This window comes from Coptis chinensis, chromosome 6 (genome assembly GCF_015680905.1).
Source record: "Coptis chinensis isolate HL-2020 chromosome 6, ASM1568090v1, whole genome shotgun sequence".
In the NCBI taxonomy this organism is placed as follows: Eukaryota; Viridiplantae; Streptophyta; class Magnoliopsida; order Ranunculales; family Ranunculaceae; genus Coptis; species Coptis chinensis.
The window spans coordinates 14,871,945-14,893,568 of record NC_141461.1 but is presented as its reverse complement, the minus strand read 5'-3'; the positions used below and the strand labels follow the sequence as shown (position 1 = coordinate 14,893,568).

The following is a 21,624-nucleotide window of genomic DNA, read 5'->3' as shown; positions in this document are numbered from 1 at the left end:
CGCATATTGTGGTGTGAATGTGCGCGACGTACTTGTAGTACAATTTTGTTACTAGGCCACATTATATAGCCCCACCATCTTTTCTTTCTTAGCAGAGATTTGGAGAGAAATGTTCCGGTATATATATCCTGCTACTAGTAGCCTGTAGCTGTAAGGCCACGATCAACTAAGCTAAAAACCGAATTAGAACTTTTTGAGTTTTGGATTTAAAATCCATAAATCAGCACTTTCTCAAGGATGAAACTTCAAAATCCTATGTAGTCTATAATTCGGTTTAATTTGAATTTTCTAGAGTCAGACAGCTCTAATGAGAGTATGAGACAAAGTTTTGTGGACAAATTCAGCTATGGGCATTAATTAATGGCTAAATCTATGGTGCGCAGGTCGTATGGTATGCTATCAAATCTGGGCCACTCATACCAAGGGGTGCGTGTGTATTGCATGGCAAAAATACTGATCCAAAGGCCCACATTATATCACAATGCACCATACATCATCAAGAAAGCATACGCTTCTTAATGGCTAAATCCATGGTCTTGCAGTCGTAGTATGGTATGCTATGCTATCAAATCTGGGCCACTCATACCAAGGGATGCGTGTGTATACAATTTTTTGGCATCTTAAAGTTACAAAACAAACCTTGTTAAGTTTTATGAATCAAATAAATGCCAACCATTGGTCGCTTGATATACTTATACTGACCATATTGTATTTGCACAATTGCACATCATACAAACATTATTAATTATTTCAATCCTTAAACCACATCACAACTTCTGAGATATTAACGGCTAGGATTGAATCTGGAGACTAAACAGACCACCACTTCCCTATAAACAGAGGTATTCACTCTTTATTTTTTCTTACCACCCTCACTCTCTCTGCAAAAAGAAAACTAGCGAAAACACCAGTAATGGAAATAACAGTGAAAAGAAACCATCGACAACCGTCACCTAGGTTCGAAGTTTTCACAATCGAAATCACCACCAATAATAACAACTCACCAACAAAATTTTTAACACTCTATGCTGGAACCGATTTCACAATGAAGAAATGGCTAAACGAAGTTCAAAAATCAAACAAGAACAAAAAACAACCACTAATCATCGGTTTAACAGTCGACCGGGAACTACACTACAATAAAAAAGGCCTTAACAAGAACCCATTCGAGATTCTATCTCTTTGTATTGGTTCTCACTTGATGAAACTGATACTGATAATAATGTTCCTCAGTGTTTGAAAGACTTTTTATTTGATTCGAATAATGTTTTCATTGGTATTGATGTTGAGAAAGTTGTGAACAAGTTAGAGAATGAGCAGAAAGTGAAAGTGAGTAGGTATGTTGATGTACGTGATTTGGTGAAGTCGTGAAGAGAGAGTTGGGTTATAGAGATGTTGAAGATTTGGGTTTAGTTGAGATTGGGAAGATTTGTTTAATTAGGGAAAGAGTTTGATGTGAGATGGATAGTTATGATTGTTTTTTTTGATAAAGTACAGGCAATTATTAATAAGGAATACTGTTCATGCTTTCTTTTTGAATCAGATTGGGGTTAAGTTTGGTGATCATATTGTTGTTACTAAAGCAGGCAAGTAGAAGATCCGTTGTCACACCCGAATTTTTAAACAATTACAAAGTGAATATTTGAAATATAAATATCACAAACATCACTCGGTAAAACCCACGCTATGACGGGATGGATACAACACATGTCAAAATCTAAAACCCATATCATAAAAGAATCAATTTAAACTGCACAATAATCTCCAAAATTTCTCAGTTTCACTTTATTAAAAGACTATTTTCCATCCAAAAATCATTAATATAACATTCTAAAAATAATAGGTCTTTAACATCGTATTCTCATTTCATGATGAATATGAAACTACGTTATTACATACTTCCAAAAAGATTAGACCTAATAAAAGAACTAACTGACTGCTCCATACAATAATCCAAATCACACGCCGCGGTTCTATTGCCTTCCACCTATGTTCCCAAGAACACACCCACGTTGCCAAAACAAAGCAAACATCACTACACTAGAATTGTTGAATTAGGACGACCCATTAAGACATAAATCCTTGTCTTAAATTTAGGACGGGATTTTGAGTCTCAAAATTAGAAAACCCGTCGCCAGGCTTTGGCCCAAAAAATAAGCGAACCACATTTTTTGTCCTTAATCTAAGAAAGGCGAAAGTGTCTCTAGTTTGCTTCGATGCCGTCGCTACTCAACTAAACCCTATTTCCCTTCAAAAATAAAGTTTAGCATTAATTCTTCGTTCAGCTCGAAACCAGTGTGCTTCATCTCCTTCTTATTGCTTCAAGGTATACTTTTTCTTCTCAATTAATTGGAGACACTCTATTTAATTGTTAATAGCATTTGGATTGATTTTTTTCTTTTTAATTTTTGTTTGTTTGTGGGTTAGGGTTCAAAAAATTGGTTGAGCGGTGCTGAGAAATTGATTTTCGTGTTGGGGTTGACAAGAAAATCCTAGAACGTGTTGCGTCACATTCATTTGGAGCAGAAAATTCCAATGTTGAATTATACTCAGATCAGCTTAACATGATGTATGGCCTTGTACTAATTATTAGCAGGTAAAACAACAGCTGCAAATAAGGATAAGGATAAGAAGAAGCTTGTTTCTCATTCATCACGAGCTGGTCTTCAGCTACATCTTATTTTCTTTTTTGTTTTTATGGTTTATTTGAGTAAAAAATGGTAAAATTTTGAATTATTTACTTTAAGTAAGTAATTTAGGGATTTTTTGAAGGAATTAGGAGTTGGGGATTGAGTTGTTAGTGCGTTTATTGTGGTATTTGTTATAAAGGTTGGTTTTTATTGGTGAACTTGGTTGGAGAGAAGCTAGGTGTTGAGATTGCTGTCAAGGAATTGAGAACATGTGGTTTATGTTGAGGCATTTTTTACTTAATTAACATTTTTGCAACTTTTGTCAAGTCGGAATGCATACAAACATATCTAAATTCATACATAAAGATTTCGAATTTTATTTATATAGATTATTTTTGAATGCATTACGTGATTTTGCATCTAAATACAGTTCTGCAATCTTGATTTCAGAGCTCAATTCGATGAGGCTCACTTGATATATTAGATACGTCTCAAGCCTTTGTTTATGGTTTTCCAATATACACAATAATGGAATTAGTATTGTTATTAGTAGTATGGTCTTTTAGGGGTGAATGTGGTAAATGTAGCTATTCAGATGGAGGACATGGTTTAGAAAAGAGGATTCACACATTATGATTTGGTTGCTTATGATGATATGATGGAATTAGGAAGTAACTACTAAAGAGTTTCCATGTAGGCCTTAATTTAACCCTTTTGTTTATGTTTAGATAATTTTCAAGTATCCGGTCTGCTTTGCTAGATCAAATATCAAAGCACTGGGTGCTTGGTTAGAACTTAGAAGTTAAGTTAGGAAAGAGTTGTCCATAGAAAATTCAGAAGTCAACGCATGACTCTTTACTATTTTGGTAGTTAGAGCATTCATACAGGATAGATTCTGATTGAGTTTACTGATTTTTGTAACACAGTGGTGGAAGTTGGTTGTAAAAGCAAGAGGGAGCTTAAATTCCAGTAGTTAGGATGCTTATAGCTGCCGGGTTTTAAGTTTTAACTAGCTTATACCACGAAAGGTTTAAAAAATCCTTTGTGCTCAGAACTTAAATTGTGCACTTATCATGTTAATTTATTTTTTTTTTATTTACTTCTTTTAGTTGAAGAAATCCTTGAAGGGAAGGAAGAAGAACTAGAGAGGGCTTCTAACACCTTCCTCTAACAAAATTCCACTTTAGGGAGCCATTTTGTCTTATTAGTGAACTAGAGAGGGCATTCTTGTATTTAACTCTTTAAATAGCATCATTACTATTGTTGCTTTGCTTTTCCCATCTGTTATCATATGTAATTGTGTTAGGTATCTTCAACTACTGAAAAATATCTCTTAAAGAGTTAAGTAATGGTACTTCTCATCCCGGACTTAATGAAAAGCCAATTGAGAACATTGCAGCAATTCAAATTCAAACTACATTTCGGGGATACAAAGGCAAGTCACAATGTTTTTATCAACCTTCATTCTTTGCATTACATCCTATTAATTATTCAAGTCGTTTTACTCAACAGAAGTCACAATTGTACTTTGGGTCGTTTTTTATTTTCTATTTTTTAAGTAAGGCCCAACAGCTGGAACTTGAGAACCAACGACTAGGTACTGTAGCCGTACTAGTCCTATTTAGCTTGGTACATGTCTGAGTCTCTGCGAATAGCCGCTAACTAGTAGTTAGTGCTTCCCCAAATGCTGCTATATTCGCCGGCTTTCATAAGTATGTCTGAGACTCCTAGTATAGGTCTGACTTACCCTACCGGCCGGTGCCTTTAGGTAAGGATAGCTGAAAAAGAAACCCATTTCATATAGATCGAGACTTGTAGCTTGATTCTTTACTCATTCCATACTGGTAAGAATTGCAGGAAATCATTCTATAACACTTCTTCTTCTCCAGGATATCCGACGATCAAGACAATTCCCGTCAAACTCTTTCATTTAATAGAAGTGAATTCTTATTCTTACGAAGCTGGTCTTTCAGAAGAGTTTATTAAGGTATGTAGATACAATTTAATGTATTGTCTCTATTGTTTCTTAGTGTGTTGAGTTAATTTTAAGTTCCAAATGAAATGCTTCTAGGATTAGTATAAAATTTTATTGTTAGAATGGTGGTTTTCTCTAAATGAATATATGATGCGTGTGATTCCTTTGGTGGCAAAACACCTTTAGAGACTTTAGTGCGTGGCAAAGAAATGAGCTGCAAAAAAAAATCAACTTATATTGGTAATGAGTAAATACCCTATTGTTATTACCTTTAATGTCCTGTCTATTGGTTTTAGACGGTTCTTTGTTGTTTGACTCTTGCAATTGGTTTGAGGGAATGGATTTGAGTTTGAGTGGGACAAGGTTGAAGCGTTTTGTGAGACAAAGATGATGGTTTATTGTTCAGTTGGTGTGAGCATTTTTGTTGCTTTACTCATCTGATTTATGGAATTGTGAGTACTCATGTGTCATTTAGTTTCAATAGTTTTTCTTATGCCATTCTTGAAAAGTACGTGCTTTTGGTTTGTTCAAATTGCTCCATTCTAACTGCTTTTGGTTATGCCATTCTAGACATTCATTCTAACTATTTTGTTTTGTCTTTGTGTCTTTGGGTGTCGTGTGTCTTTGCCGCCATCGCCGCCATGGACCTCTTTGGTGCTTATTTCTTTGTTGGGTGTTCTTTCTTTGCCGGGTGGTGCGCCTCGCCATGGACTTCTTTGGTGCTTTCTTTGTTGGTATGGGCTGTAATGTTTGAGAGACACGCAGCCAGCCAGTGATGAATTGAGGGATGCCTTTCCTCATCTGTTCACTGTTAAACAAATAGTATCCATCCTTTTCCGTAGGGATTCAATTATATGAAATTAATTTGTTCATGTAATGTAGGATGAGCTCCTAAAACTTTTTATTTTGTCGTCCATCTCCTTTTCTCATGTATTTTCGGATAAAATTAGTTTTGCTTGGAAGTGTTGCTCTCAGGCATTCTAAGTTGATACCGTTAATGTAGTTTTAATTTCAATGCCAGACATTAGTATAAAGAGAAGTTTATGTACAATAAGTTGGAACTAACTCTTATGTTGAAGTTCATATTTCATTTAATTGCCTTCCAAATATTGCAGGTTTTTGTGTTTCTGGCAGCTGAATATGCAACTCCACAGAATTCTTTGAATCAGGTAAGTTCTGGCAATGTTGCACAAAATAAGTTTTTAACTCTGTGAAGTGCGCAGAACTGTAGCTAAGTTACTAAACTAGTATTGAGCTTTACTCTATATTGTTTTCTTTTGAATTCAATATTATTGTTGGTTGTGATGATTTAATTTTTCTGATCTTTACTTTTAGTTGTGAACCTTTCATTTCAATGAAGTCTTATAGCTTGTTAGCATTTTAATCGTTTGAACTTGAATTTGTTTGTTGGTTTTTGAGTAAGGGTTGTTCACTTGTCTTTTTTTTCTTGGACTTTCTATTATGGCCAGAGAGAATGAATTCAGGTTATCACCAAGTTGGATATTACAACATGGTTTAGTTAATCCTAAATTGATGGACTTGATTTCTAGATGGGTTGGTTTGTAGTTTAGAATAGTATAATGGATAGCAAAAGGGTTGAGGAACCTTTATATCATTTTTATTGCATGGATATGTACCTTTTTATGGTGAAATAGCCCTCACTAAGTCGAAATATATTACTTCGTTGTTTTCAGGTTGATTATGTAGCAATGTATAGAAAGATTGTTGCCCATGCTACACATCAAACTATCTAGTAAGCCATGTATTTTCATCCATGTGCCTACACAACCACTCGGAGTAGATGGACTGATTGTTTTAACTGATCCAAGTAAGTTATCTTTTCGTGTATCCTAGTGTAACTAAGGTTATACATTTTTTTTACATAGTAACTTATTGATGTTGACAGAATTCTAGCCCTATGCCTCTAGTATCATATAAGCCAAATGATTTACTGAAGTTAGATTTATCAAAGGGCTAGTATATTTATTATTTTATAAGGTTATGATGCATGTTAAAGTGTATGCAGCTATGTGTGTGAGGTATTGACCGGAAGAAGATTGTTTTACTTCATGCTTAGAATTGTCTAAAGAATAAACTATATTCTAGCTTTTTGTGTCTTCAAATATGATGAACTCGTGTATTGCTCCCTTTTATAACAATTTTTGTTTATTAGATATGTCCTATTTTTAGATTCTAGAATCAAGTTATATCTTTTTTTAAAAAAATGTGTTGGTGCAGGCTCCTTACGTTACACTGGCTTAAGGGCTGGCTTATCGAGAATATGCATGGAAGCATGGTGCAAGTGATGGAAAGCAAAAGCCTATAGTTTGTTATGAAGTTTAGTTAATAGCTCTTTGATTTTTATTCATTTGTTCATTTAAATTATTGATTGAAAGAGTCACTTAGCAAATAATGCTATTTATGCAATGGAGTTACCATGTGCTTTTTAAATGTATTCATAGTTATCTAAGAAACTCCTATGTGGTCTTCTTTTGGTATGAAGTTAAAATTTGGTATGTGACAATTGTCTAGTATGTTTGTGTAGCTTGGTGGGGGATCTCTTTTGAATCAGCCACTCTAGCAGTTGCAGGTCATTTGGCCTGCATATTTTTTTAAAAAATAATTTTTCTAAACAACGACGGCTAAGGCTGTCTTTTCTCTTTGCGACGACCTTGCGACGGATATTTTCGTCGTTTCCTAATTCCATTTACGACGGACTATCCCGTCGCAAATATTAACGACAGGGCGATTAACGACGGGAACGTGGGACACTAAAATTCATCGCAAATCAGAAAAAACGACGGATTTGACCGTCGCAAATCACAAATTCTAGTGTAGTGTATGGGTCAGCAAAATGGAATTTGCTGGCCTGAGTAGATTAACCACATAAAACAATATCATACTTTAATTATCCAAACAATCACTTTATATTTTCCCATAACTTAATCCTTTTCAGCTTAGAAGACGGGTAGTTCCGTCATTTCAACTGGCATAGTTTCTTCCCAAACAAGACTTCCATTCTATTAACTCATTATCATAACTCGTTTTTATAACTAGGTAACTGAATTAAAACTTACTGATATCCACTTCTGGATAAGGGTAGGACCGCGTCCCTGCACAAAATATTATTAAGTCATACCCTCCTGTAAACGGAAGTTAGAAATTCTAAATAAACATATATAAATATCCTATCATTATGCAAATGCAAGTCCAAGCACACCCGTACAATCAATGAATACAACTAACCCGCAAGGCGAATATCTTAGTTATTATCTAGGGCAGTCCAAACAATCTGGTCATTCATGACACATTCAATGAATATTCATTTATAACGCTAACGGGCCATTTATGGCATATTCAATAAATGCCACCTAACATATGACATCATCAGTCATAAAACTTATTTCCAAAACTTGAGGCGTGGAGAGTTCTAAAAGAGTACGGTAAATTTGTTTACGCATTATTGAATTTTATTGCATATATTATTTCAAAGAACGAAAGAGTATCTTGTTTCTTGTATTATTGTTTACGCGTTATTAATATATCGATGTCTAAGTGTCATAACGTCGTATATTATAAAAGCTGAAATATCACATAGTAGTTAATACACGTACACCCGTATATAGAAAGGTCTTAGCCTAAAGACAAACATGCTAATAGCCCTAGACCTATCCTAATAGACCGAATCATAATCCGAGTTAAAAGTCAACTCTGGTCAACAGTCAAAGGGTTGACTGGTCAACAACAGTCAACTGGTCAAGGGTCAATCTAACCAAAAACCCAAAGAAGGCCCAAAAGGTTTAATCTTTCCCGAGCCCAATCTAAAATAATCTTAAGCCCACAAAAAATTAGAAACCGGCCCAACAAACAAACTAATGTTTAGGCTCAAGCCCAATCGAAATAGAATTAGAATTGGTGAGACTAGGAGCACCGGATCCAAATCTCGGTCATCCCCTCCACCACTAGCTCACATTTTCCGGCCACCTCTCCTCCCTTCCTCATCAGATCGGTTTTGCTCCTGAGGAAAAACCATACAACTTTAACAAAAGGTAAACTAAAACCCTTAACTCCATCCACTCCCTCTAAACTAGATCTGGGAATTTCGACCTCCATTAAAGCTTGTTCAAAGCTTCAACCACACACTCTCCAGCACCCAAACAACCATCAACAACCCATAAACCACCAACAATTCACAATCAAAACAAAAAAGAGTTCAAACTAAAACAATTTCAACAATTTCCTTCTTTTGGTTTGATGACGCCATTACTGACTTCTACAAGCTTCGTCAGCGCCTTCCCCTCACTCTACAACACTCACACACCCCCTGCAATCAAACCTCATTCAAGTATACCACAACAAAACAACAAGATTATCAAGGTTCAATCCAAAAATACTATACAGGGTGATTTCTGTAGGCTTGCCCACCATTAACAGCCTCGTCCGAGCTCTAACAGATTAAATTTCCTAGTTTCATTAATCAATTTTTAACAGTTCACTTTAAAATCTCAGAGTTCAACAGGGTTTAACAAATCACTTCAGAGTTAACAAACACTTCACTTTCAGAGTTTCACGGTTTAATTTCAAATCTTAGAATTTCAACCGAGCAATATCCTAGCATTTAACAAGTTTTAACGATACAACAACAGTACCAAGGATAATAATAGAAGGGCAGTAAAAATGCGCGAAAACTGTAGACAACAAAATTATTTCTTTATACATGTCAAACTCTAGATTCAGTGAAATAGAAAAAAACTACTCACCCGTGATTAGCTTCGACTGTCAGCTAGCTATTCGTAGATTTCCATAAAAACTTCTCTTTTCTATAAAATTCTCTGTTTTTTACCAATCCTATTTTGTTTATTTTCTATTAAAAAAAACCCCCAAAATAGGGAAGGTTTATCCCATAAACCCACGTCTCCTATTTCCACTAACACTTATCCTATTTTATTTTATCTATTATCCATTATAATAATAATAATAATTATTATACTATGAAAAAATAAAAGAAAAAGACGGGGTGTTATATGCATGGTCATCAAGGTTCTTCAATTAGTATTGTTGCATGTTTTCTATCTAGTATGTTTACGTAGATTTGTTAGTTGTTTGGTGTTGCTCTTGAAATGATAGCTTTATGTGATTTCTAGCAGCTGCTTCATTTTCATGATGATGGCATGGTAATTTTCTTTATTTTTTGGGAAAAGGATAGACTTATTACGTTAGAATTGGGTAAAATGTACACGTTGTATTGGGTAAAATGGTTAACAGTAGTGGTTTTGAGAATGTAGAAATTGGTTTGTTTGGCTTGAGTAGTACGCAACAGCTTTTTGTAGGTTTCTGTTACGGGCTTACTGCTGTTTTTTTTTTTTGATCGAAAGCTAAGATCTTATTTATTTATAATTCTATATTTACAAAAGCCCCAAGCATCAAAAGCTAGGAAGCAAAGAAGAACGGTGAGCGATGTAACCAAACCGAAGAGAAAGGAGGTAAAAACTTAAGTCATCTAAAGACCAAGAAGTGTTTTTCTGCAACTTCGGTGTGTTCTCCACGTATCGACGATGCCAAACTAGCAAAGATGAGAAGCAAAACAGTGATGCGACTTGAATTTCCCCTCCAGTAGCACCAAAGAATTCTGAATTCCTCAAAATTTTGTAACAAGGACATGATTTCCCTGTTTATTTTCGGCCAATGACCAATTTGTATCGACCGTTGTAGCGGTCATGTATTTGTACAATGGTGAGAATCGGTTTCAGTTCAATCTTGCGGATGCGAGTCTCACGACCAAAAGGATACCATATAACATAGCCAAAAAACTCAGCCAAATTGTTGGAGGTGTGAAGTATTGGGATCGCAGCACCCATGATAAACCCCGACCATTAGCCATTAAGTAAAAACACAACCGGCACCTCGAATCCCGGATTCGCAAGGGCGGCGACTCGTGCGTGTTGAGTTTTGCCCATCCTTCAATAGGTGGATGCCACTTAATATATATAGTGATAAGCTCCTTGTGTTCTTTTCATCAAGGATATCTTTAAGAATTTGCGGTACTGTCCATAAATCTTTCGATGTAAAAATAGGATCCGGACATTGCGGTTGAAACGTGAGTCATTCCTTGCAAGCCAAATGAACCACAAACCCAAAGTCCTAGCAGGCAAACTTGAATATCCCTTCGGGCCGCTTCCCTTCAGTATTAAACATCCGGAAAATTCTTTGTTTAAAATCCCCGAGCATAAGAGTAGAGGGCGTCGTCGATCATTGTCAAGCAATTTGTGCCACACCATACGACCTTTGCAAAAGTGCATTGAAAAAACATGAAATGGAGTCTCCGAAGTAGTCTCACATAGAGTACACTAGCATAAACTTGAAAATGAAGAGATGCCAAATGATCCCACGTGGGGATGACACCGCAAACATTGCCACAAGAAAAATCTAATTCAAAAGGTAACTTGAGTCTCCATACTAATTTGAACAAAACCTTTGTTCGCGACACCAAACTACTTCCGAATTCACCAAATGTAGACATCCATTATATCTCGACTTGACGAGAAAAACATCCGAACTGGTCCACTTCCATTCAAGTTTATCACTATCGGTCGTGTGAAACAATGGAATGGAAGTGATTTTATGAACAAAATCAGTCGGCCAAAATTGACGAAGCAATTCCAAATTCCATGTGTTATTAGAATGGTTTATAAAATCAGCAACTAACTCCAAATCACATGCCTGTGGTTTTGGAGGCATCGACAGAGGTTCGTTAGCATTTAAAATCCAAGCATCCTCCCATGCTTTAATTGATGAACCAGTTGCAATGTTCCAAAAACAACCAGCTCTAATCACCTTTCGTACCGCACAGAGTTGCTTCCACATGATGGAGTCATTGCTTCGGATTTTTGCATTGAGAAAACTTGTTGAATGGAAGTACTTGCCCTTCATCTGTATCGCCCACATGGAATTTTGATGTAGCAAATCCCAAGCTTTTTTGGCAAACAGAGCATAATTTTGAAGCTGTAGGTCTTTGATGCCAAGTCCTCCATTACCCTTGGCAGTACAAGCAAGCCTCCAAGAAAAATAATGCATCTTGCGTTCAGAAGGAGAGTGCCCCCAGAGAAAAGACCTTCTTATGACATCCATAGTGTCAACAATCTTTGCCGGTAGTAAAGTGCAAGACATAGTGTGAGTCGGTATTGAAGATAAAACAGAATTTACCAAGGTCAAACGGCCTGCTTTAGATAGAATCTTCGACTTCCAGCCAGCAAGCTTATTTTGAAAACCGGAGTGCTTGAACAAATTTATGAATGCGGCCTCTACCAGTAAGATTTGGTATTCCCAAATAGATCGGCATACAGCTGGTGGAAGGCATTCTGAAGGATTTGGGGAGAAAATAAACAAGCCTCCTGTGGAGCTTTGGATGATGAAGAATCTGAGACTTGTCTCTGTTAATTGTCTGGCCAGATACTCTGCAGTATTCTGATAACAAGTTGTTCAAGTGATATTGCTCCGGCAGACCACATTTCCCAAATACAAAGAGATCATCGGCATACATAAGGTGGGAAACAGCAGCACAATGTCTTGCAAGACGGCAGCCATGAATTAGACCTTGTCTTTGTAACTTCAGAAAATTCAAAGATAGAATCTCAGTGCATATAATGAATAGATACGGAGATAAAGGGTCTCCTTGCCTGAGACCCCTTGTTGGTTTGAAGAAACCATGAGCAGCTCCATTTAAGAGAATAGAGTAAGAAACTTTCTCCACACAAAACATAATGCGGTTAATCCAGTCAATAGGAAATCCAAATTTGGAAAGAACAATTCTAAGGAAAGACCATTCAAGTTTATCAAAAGCTTTTTGCATGTCAATCTTTAAAGCAAAGAACTTGGATTTCCTATTTCCACGACCTCTAATTTTATGATAAAACTCATTGGCTAGAAGAGCATTGTCATGGATACTTCTATGTGGAAGAAAAGCGGTTTGATAAGGGCTGATTATTTTCCTCAGAATAGGGAGTAACCTATTTACAATAATTTTTGAGATTAATTTGTACACTACATTAGTTAAGCTGATTGGGCGATAATGTTCAGGGGATGTAGGATGTGAAATTTTTGGGATTAAAGCAATGAAAGAATGATTGAGTTGTAGTGAAAAAGATCCTTGGGTAAAAAATCTGTTTACCGCATCACACACCTGTGGTCCGACGAGGTGCCAGAAATGATGGAAGAAAATTGCTTGAAAACCGTCAGGCCCTGGAGCTTTGAAAGGGTGCATTTGTTTTAAGGCAAACAAGATCTCCTTATTGTCAATTGGCTTCGCGAGACAAAGAAGATCCTCAGTGGACAAAATTGGTGTCTCTACATTTAGAATCTCCGAATCAAAAGAAGGTTCAGAAGTTGTCATTAAAGTTGCAAAGAATTCCGTCAATCTATCTCCAATCTGGCGCCTTTCAGTGAGTATTGCCCCTGTAGGGTCACTAATCCGGTGAATGAAATAATAGCTGGCAATATTGCTCCAAGGCCTCCCAGGGGACTCTACAGCCAGCCACTTGTTCAACATCATTTGAAAACCAGCCTAGCTGTAGCTGATTTTATTTTCGACTTTTTAATTTGTCCTTTACCTTATATCAAAACAAAATGAAATTTCTCCTTGTCTTCTCCGCTGAGTATGTGATTCCGGCTTCGAAATCGGTGGTAATGAAAAGCTACCACTGATAACCATTCCAAAATTTCAATCTTATTTGAGTTATTTCAACTACTACTAATAACATTGATTAATGAAAGGCTACTTATATTTCTAACTAAATCAAAATTTGTAGTGTTGCTCAAAACTGTGGGCTATGGCTAGAACATTGTTGATTTTTCTCTTGATGAAATAACAAGGGGGAGTGGAAACCTAGCACCGTACGTTATCTCTTTTTCATTTTGTATTTTATAAGGGTAATATAGGAAGTCAAGATTTTCCATGGTTTTTGCCTAACTGGCTTTCTAATTTTACTGACAAGTGGTTGGTTCTAGAGTCCCGCTTGGAGCCCTTGGAGCAATATCGCTGGGAGCAAAAAATCACTCACTGGTATGGGACTATGGGTACGGTTCTGTTAGCGGTGCAGTGGTAGTTTCGATTTTTGCATGATCAGGGTAATGCTTATATACACTGTTGCCAGTTTAACAATTTAAGAACGACATAGCTATACTGTATTACGGCTTCATCGCGTTTGGTACAATTTTCATGCTGAAAAAAAAAAAGTTGTTGTCAAATATCGACAATAGTAATGTTTCTATCTTGATCTAAATAATCATCTTGATTACTTAAAATTTGCAACCAGAGTAAATTCCACGCCAACGATTCAAACCTAAGGAATGGCGACCTAGAGGCTAGACTAAATGGGTTCATATATAAAGTAAATGGGTTCATATATAAAGTAAGACCTGGACGCTTGGTACCAAGTCAGTAAGCACCGCTAAGTTGATAAATAAGAGTAGCATTGTGTCTATGACTCTATGTAACGTCAATTTGAAACCGCGCATGAAAGTTTACATTTTTCTTTCCACTCATCAAGGTCATATCGGGACATCAGTTGAGAATTGTACTCCTGTCTTGATTTGTATTAGAAATATCAAATATTACTAGCTCATTTGATTTCTCCTTTTGTTGTAAGTGGATAAGTTATAAGTAGAATCTGTAATGGGGAAGCTCATTTTATCGCTAAATGGGCAGCAACATTGTCTGGTTTGGAGCCTTCACCAAACTTTTTGACATGTAAGTCTTTATATTTTGAAAACTAATATATATGAAATATCGAGGAGTAAAAAAAAAAACAAAAAAACAAGCAAGTTATAGCTGTAAGCCTGTAAAATCAGTAGATCGAGGTTTCATCAATTAGGGTTATAAATTCACCCCTAATTTGTTTCTGAATAAAATTACACAATAGTTAATTAATCGTAAGAAAACAAACAAAACAAGCAGAAATTTGATCCGAGGAGAATGGTTTCATTCTTAGATTAAATAGATTGAAGCATAGTACAAAATATCAGGATATGGGTATTTATCGATATTCAATTTCTGGATATGTATCGTGGATATATCCCTCTCTTTGGGGATATTTGACATTGTTTCACATGCAAATATCGTGGATATATCCAAAATATCGACAAATATCGTGAATATTGTGGATATTTCTTGATATATCATGATACATTATTTATATTTATTTGAAATATAATGATAAATATTAAATAAAATTGTTATATATACAAAATATCGCAAATATCACAAAAATCGCATGAAAATATACAAATATCGCAAATATTAGAAATATAATTGATATTTGCAAATATATCTCTAAACATATTGATATTTAAATATCTTTTCCTCAAATATGGATAGATATCTCCAAATATCCGATATATCGAGATATTTTGTACTATATAAGTGTTTGTGAGGATAATATTTCAGTTTTTTTAAAAACTGGAATTATAAATATAGAGTTGAAATATTAATTATTTCGAAATCCGAATATAATAGGATCAACATAAATTTCAATTTTTTGATTTGTTGGAATTCCAAAAATTCTGAAATCCCGAACTACGGGTGTACCATGTCGAAAGGACCATGCTGCTTACTGGGTGCAGCAAGCAGAACTTAAAATAACACTAATGGACAAACACACTAAACAAAACGTTCGATTGCCGCCTCTTTTGAAATTAGAGAAAGCACCAACAAATGTGTGGTTGAAATATAATAAAATAACGGCTAAGGATAAATGAGATAGAGCCAAACGTGTGGTTCAGATGAAAACTTGCTTTCTTTCTTTCTTTTCAGAGTTCAGATCATTGCTATCTACATACTAACGTAACACATATGGAACCAGCCGAACTATACGGGTGAGTGATTGCTTATATATGAGTCTCAGTTTAATTTGCTGTTACTGCTTCTTGTTTTAAATTTTAATTGTTGAGTTTATTTGGATGGCAGAGATGTTAAAAATGGATCGGCACTAAATGCGCATCAGTTTATCTACGACTCACCTATTCACTCTGATGTGGAGGCCAAGCTAAGGCAACTCCTTATTAGGCTCGCTGCTGATAACAAAATATGTGGCATTCAGGTTTTTTTCTTTCTTGTCCTAGTGCTCTTTCTTAATTATTTTGATCATTCAATTCTTTGTGTAAAATGGTAGTCGGTCAACAATTTATATATATAACATGGTTTGAAGTACAATATTGGACGAGGACATTACTGAAATTCTGTGAAAATTATAGGAAAGTTCGATAGGATTGTATTAGCTTATAGGCATTAAAACATATTCATAACTCATCAAACAACAGTTTACGACCATGTGAGGAGGAAACAACCATCAGTAATGCTCCTTTTTTTCCCAAAGCGTAAGCAGGGGTTACGCAGAGGCCCACCACTCCTACCAGTAATATATACTACAAACAAACAAAATCTTATAATGTTTTTACTAGCAGCATCCTCCTCTACACTAATCAGTGCTCTAACGGGGGCACAAAATGAAAAGAAAAATGGCTAAGAGAAGCCAGATAATCTGCTTCTCTGTGTTGAGCTTAGTGTGTTGAATTGTGTTTTCATTAGGTCTGTGCTTATAAAGATGGAGAGGTGGTTATAGATACTGCTGCTGGTATGCTTGGAAAAGATGACCCTCGCCCTGTCCAGCTTGACAGCCTATTTCCAGTTTTTTCGGTAACAAAGGGAGTCGCTGCGGGGATGTTACATTGGCTGGTTGATAATGGGTATGGTACAAATAACTATTGATATACATAAGATCATCTTGACAATATATATTTCTTCTTTTTTATCCCGATTAATGTATTTTCCGCTTTTCCCCTGGGTTGAATTGTTCTGAACAAGATTAGTGGTTCAATTGGTTCAATAGATGATAAATATGTGCACACTGGACAACATGGACTTTTAGGTAGGAACATGGTGCTTGAATCTTAAGTCTTACATGCACTACAAAAAAGATGTGCTGTACATAAAAAGGCTACGGTAATAGGAGATGATGGCATTTGTTTGCTACACTACCCTCTGTGTCTATGTGATGCTGTTACAATTTGTTTTATTTTCAGATTATTCCTCTAAATGCTTGCTTGAGCTGAATCTATTTTCCTAGATACAAAGTGATCAGCATTACATAGCGTCCACATCTTGTTTAAGGGCTTGCATTTGTTGTTTCCTTTCTTTTATTAAAGTTTGCAGTGTTTAAGATTATCGTAGCATGTCGCCATAATTATATTAGCGCATGTTGTTTGTCAGGAAGCTAAATCTTGAAGAAAACATTGCAAATATTTGGCCTGGATTTGGAATAAATGGAAAAGACTTGATAAAGGTACATTTATATATGAATCAAAAGTTTAAATCTATCAACTATGCGCCAATCATATAATATTCATATATCGTTCGAAAGTAATTTCTTTATAACGACTGATTTTTAGGTCCATCATGTGCTAAACCATACGTCTGGTTTGCATAATGCAATGTCCAACACTATCGTGGATCCTCCATTGATGTCTGACTGGAATGCATGTTTAAACAGTATTCAAACGTCCACACCTGAAAGTGAACCTGGCCACAAGCTATTGTATCACTACTCATCGTTTGGTTATTTATGTGGTGGTATTATTGAGGTATCCCTTACTTTATTTCCCTTCCAACACAATAGCCATCTTAATTTTTTTATGCAGTGATGTATTATTATCAGTACTAAATATCCTTGCCTCTACAAGAATTAGTAAATTGTTGGGAAAATGTATCATGTTGAACCTTTTTCATATGTCGTAATTACCGTTAACCACGACTATCCACATCAAATTCACCTTCAGCAAAAGAAAAAAACCAGTTGGGTTTCATGCCAAAAGGGGATGAGTTCCTTTCCACGCATTTGGTGCTTTGATTGCTTGTCATCAAGAAGGCGGTGCATCCATCACTATGGTTGTGCCTTTAAAACTAACTTTAACTATTCTTGGTACTTAAATGTACTGGTAAAAACAGACTTTAACACGATGTTCTGCCTCTGGTATGTAATTTTACCTACCCATGTTAAATGTTACGTGAGACATGTTAAATTTCTTCCAATCATGTATTACTTTCATGTATCGGACTATCCGAAGTTTGCATTGCCTTGTGGCTCTAGTATAGATTCTTTGATATTCCACATCTGAGTAATGCATCCTTGCACACTGAATATGGGGATCCTGATTTGTCCCTATTCGAATACTATTGTGCATAGTCCGTTTTAAATAAGTCATTTGGAAATAAACAGCATGCGTCTGGGAAGAAATTTCAAGAGGTTCTGGAAGAAGCAATTGTTCACCCTCTCAATGTTGAAGGCGAACTTTATATTGGTATTCCTCCAGGTAAAATTTTAAGAGTCACGATCTCTGCTACTGCAATGTTTAAATAATTATTTAATAATATTCAATTACCAAATGCACTCTGATCTTCAACCTTTTCGTTTATTGAGTTTTCATTTGCTTCCATCTGTTTATAAGAAATCCTTTTACTGTTATCTCAGGTGTGGAATCCCGACTAGCATCACTTACATTTGATACTGAAGACTTGAAAGCGAGGGAACGGACTGTCACTCGAATTGACCTCCCCTCCACTTTTCAGCCTGATAGAATTGCCAAATTGATTCCACTGCTTGCAAACCTATTCAGCTCTTTAGAAGTACGCCGAGCCATCGTGCCTTCAGCAAATGGGCACTTTTCGGCCCGAGCGCTAGCAAGGTACTATGCTAGCCTTGCTGCTGGAGGGATTGTCCCTCCACCACATTCACCTTCTTCCAAGCCACTACTTGGCAGCAATCCTCATATCCCCAAATCTGCATCGTCGCACTATGAGAAGAGAGGAAATGAGGTAGCTGCTTCAAAGGACACAAGTAAGACTGGAGACCATAACCATAGCACCTGTCACAAGGATGGTGTCAACAGAATCTTCCACGGTCCAAATGTTCATGATGCATTCCTGGGTGTAGGCGATTATGGGAGTTTGGCTCTTCCAGGTGGGGCGTTCGGGCTAGGTTTTGTGAGGAACTGTTCGAAAGAGGGGGTCACTGGTTTTGGGCACTCTGGTCTTGGTGGATCAACTGGCTTTTGTGACATAAAACACAAGTTTTCAATCGCAGTGCTTGTAAATACAATTTCCATTGGAGCTGTGACTGGGCGTATAGTACAACTCGTCTGCTCTGAGCTTAATGTGCCAGTGCCCCTGGACTTTGCTCAGTTCGCTGAAGGAGAATCTTATATAAAACTGAACTAAGGGAAACCGTTGTTTTGTTTTACATTACATTGGATAAAACATCTCTATCTTCTCCCTATTAGTATTGTTTGAAGGTATGGACTCAAGGCGTAACTGAAAATGGCAACAATGTCAACAATTTGTCTTTGATCCACGTTTTGGCAAGAAACTTAGAAGGGTGTTTCTAATATATTTCAGGAAGTAGAGAAAAGTGGGAGAGTGGTAGTATAATTTTAGGGACGCGTGGGTAGTGTTTCTAAATTTCAAGAAAATAGAAAACAAAAATAAAAACATGTTGATGGAGAGTTTTTACGTTGATTACATTTTGTTCATTTCTGAGTGATTAGCAAAAGGGTTTTTTTGTAGTACGTCACACTATATTAGTGCGCTTTTGAGTTTAGTCACACGAAGTTTAAAATTTTGATTTTAGTCACACTCCGTTAACAAGTCTGTCTGAAGCCGTTAGTCAACGTATTTGACTAGATTGGACCGTATGTTGACTATATATATATTTAATTTTTTTTAGAAATGAACTAATCCATCATAAGAAATTAAAAAAATAATAATTTCTACAATATATATATATTTTTTAATTTTAATTTCTACAATATATATTTTATTTTATTTTAGAAATGACCGTATTTAGTTCATTATATTTGGTTAATTTTTTTTAGAAATGACCGTATTTGGTTCATTAATTTAAAAAAAAAAAAAAATTTCTAATATATATATATATATATATATATATAACACTTTTTATAAATGACCGTATAGGGGTAGGTTATAATTTAGAAATGACCGTATAGGGGTAAGTTATGTTTACAACACTTTTTATACAATACCCCTTAAAAATATGAATTAAGCCTTGATTCCTTGTAGATATGATCTCCACAAAAATTCAACTCATTTGAAAACTCTTAACCATGAGAAAGATTGCTCTCGACCTATGAATTTTTATCAACGGTTCAGAAATATCGATTTTGTAAATTTTTTTTGGCAAACTTAGAAATGTTCAAAGGACCCAATTTTTTGTGGAGATCATATCCATGGTGAGAACATCTTATCTACAAAAAATTAGCCCTTAAAACATCTTGAAATACGGTCAACGTATGGTCAAACCTATCAAATACGTTAACTAACGGTTTGAGACAGACTTGTTAACGGAGTATGACTAAAATCAAAATTTTGAACTTCGTGTGACTAAACTCAAAAGCGCACTAATATAGTGTGACGTACTACAAAAAGACCCTTAACAAAATACAAGCAACACACTTTGGGGTCTTAAAGTGATTTCATCAAGGCAAAATGACTCGCCAGGAAAGAATCTAGGGACTTTAGAGTTTAGACTCTTATATCAGATTGAGAGGTATGCCAACCCTGGGTTCATAAAAAGAAGGCCGCGTAAACAATCTGAGCTACTAGTATAACTGTAATACTGCATAGCAGTGGGGCGTGAGTGGAGCAGGGTGTTACTATGTCCTCCAGAAGATTGAGAAGATGCCGCAACTAAATAAAATATATGCATGAAGATAGTCTACGATAGCTGGGTTTTGAAACCATTGATAAGGACATCTTTTAGTTTAGAACTACTATAAAAACCAAATTTCACATTTTAATTATTAATAAGGACAGACTTGATTTTTTTTTTTAATTTTTTTGCTCTTTCCAATTTTACCATTCTATGTTTGGTATGCACTGACGTCTGTGCATACCTTGCATACTAAGAGGTGGTATGCACTGACACTTGTGCATACCATTTTCTTTGTGATATTTGGTATGCACTGACGTTTGTGCATACCTCGTATACCAAGAGGTGGTATGCACTGACACTTGTACATACCATTTTCTTTGTAATGTTTGGTATGCATTGTCATCTGTGCATACCTCGCATACCAAGAGGTGGTATGCATTGACACTTGTACATACCATTTTCTTTGTGATGTTTAGTATGCACTGACACTTGTGCATACCATTTTCTTTGTGATGCTTGGTATGCACTGACTGTTAGAAAAATTGTTGTAATTGAAAGTTCAAAGTATAGTGAACACATTGAACTTGGAATTACTCAAATCCATTGAGAAATGAATGAGGAATTTGTCTCCCAAACCCCACTTGAGATGAAATTATAGAGAAATGAATGTGAGAAAGTGTGAAAAACACTTTGTAAGACCCCTATTTATTTTTACATTATTTCGTAACAATATTTAGTATTTATGTATTTGATATTTATTTTTCTGGTCAACGTGCTAGTAAAATGTGGGTTTGACTTTTGATAGAAAGAGAAAGGAGGGAAGACTAAATAGTAATTTCGAAAAATATTACTATAGGAAACTAGTATTTTGAATTTTGAATGTTGTGTATAGATTATCTTTAATATCCGGAAAGTTTCAAATAAAAGAGGAAACAAGATATTAACATAAGGAACATAATAGATATACTACTTTTAATAGAAAATAATATTCCATAGTTATGAATAGGGATATTTAGTAAAATCGGAAGTTAAACAAAATATATGGTAGGTAAATTCTTTAGAATGGTCTCCGGAGAAAGTAGGTTTTTCTTAAAACACAAACAACACACACAAGCTAAAACAAAGAAGGACAGAGAGAGACAGGGCGGATTGTGCGAGCTAGCTTGGGAATCTGTTTTCTCGCATAATTTTCTTCTATATTCTTTTTCGCGATAACAGAGAGGTGAGTAGTTTAGTTTTCTATTTTTTTCTCGTCTATACAGAGATAACAGTTTTACTGTAGTACAATGTTTCCGCTTATTTT

The 21,624-nt window shown here is 35.7% G+C and overlaps 1 protein-coding gene across 1 annotated transcript; it reads left to right on the top strand.

The window, feature by feature from the left end:
• Positions 1-15,296: 15,296 nt before the first annotated feature.
• Positions 15,297-19,000, top strand: LOC147491661 (uncharacterized). Its single transcript, XM_086566025.1, has 7 exons — positions 15,297-15,474; positions 15,566-15,698; positions 16,187-16,344; positions 16,868-16,940; positions 17,047-17,238; positions 17,874-17,967; positions 18,126-19,000. The coding sequence occupies exons 1-7, from the start codon at positions 15,452-15,454 to the stop codon at positions 18,869-18,871; spliced, it is 1,419 nt and encodes a 472-aa protein (XP_086422151.1). The 5' UTR covers positions 15,297-15,451; the 3' UTR covers positions 18,872-19,000.
• The last annotated feature ends 2,624 nt before the right edge of the window (positions 19,001-21,624 follow it).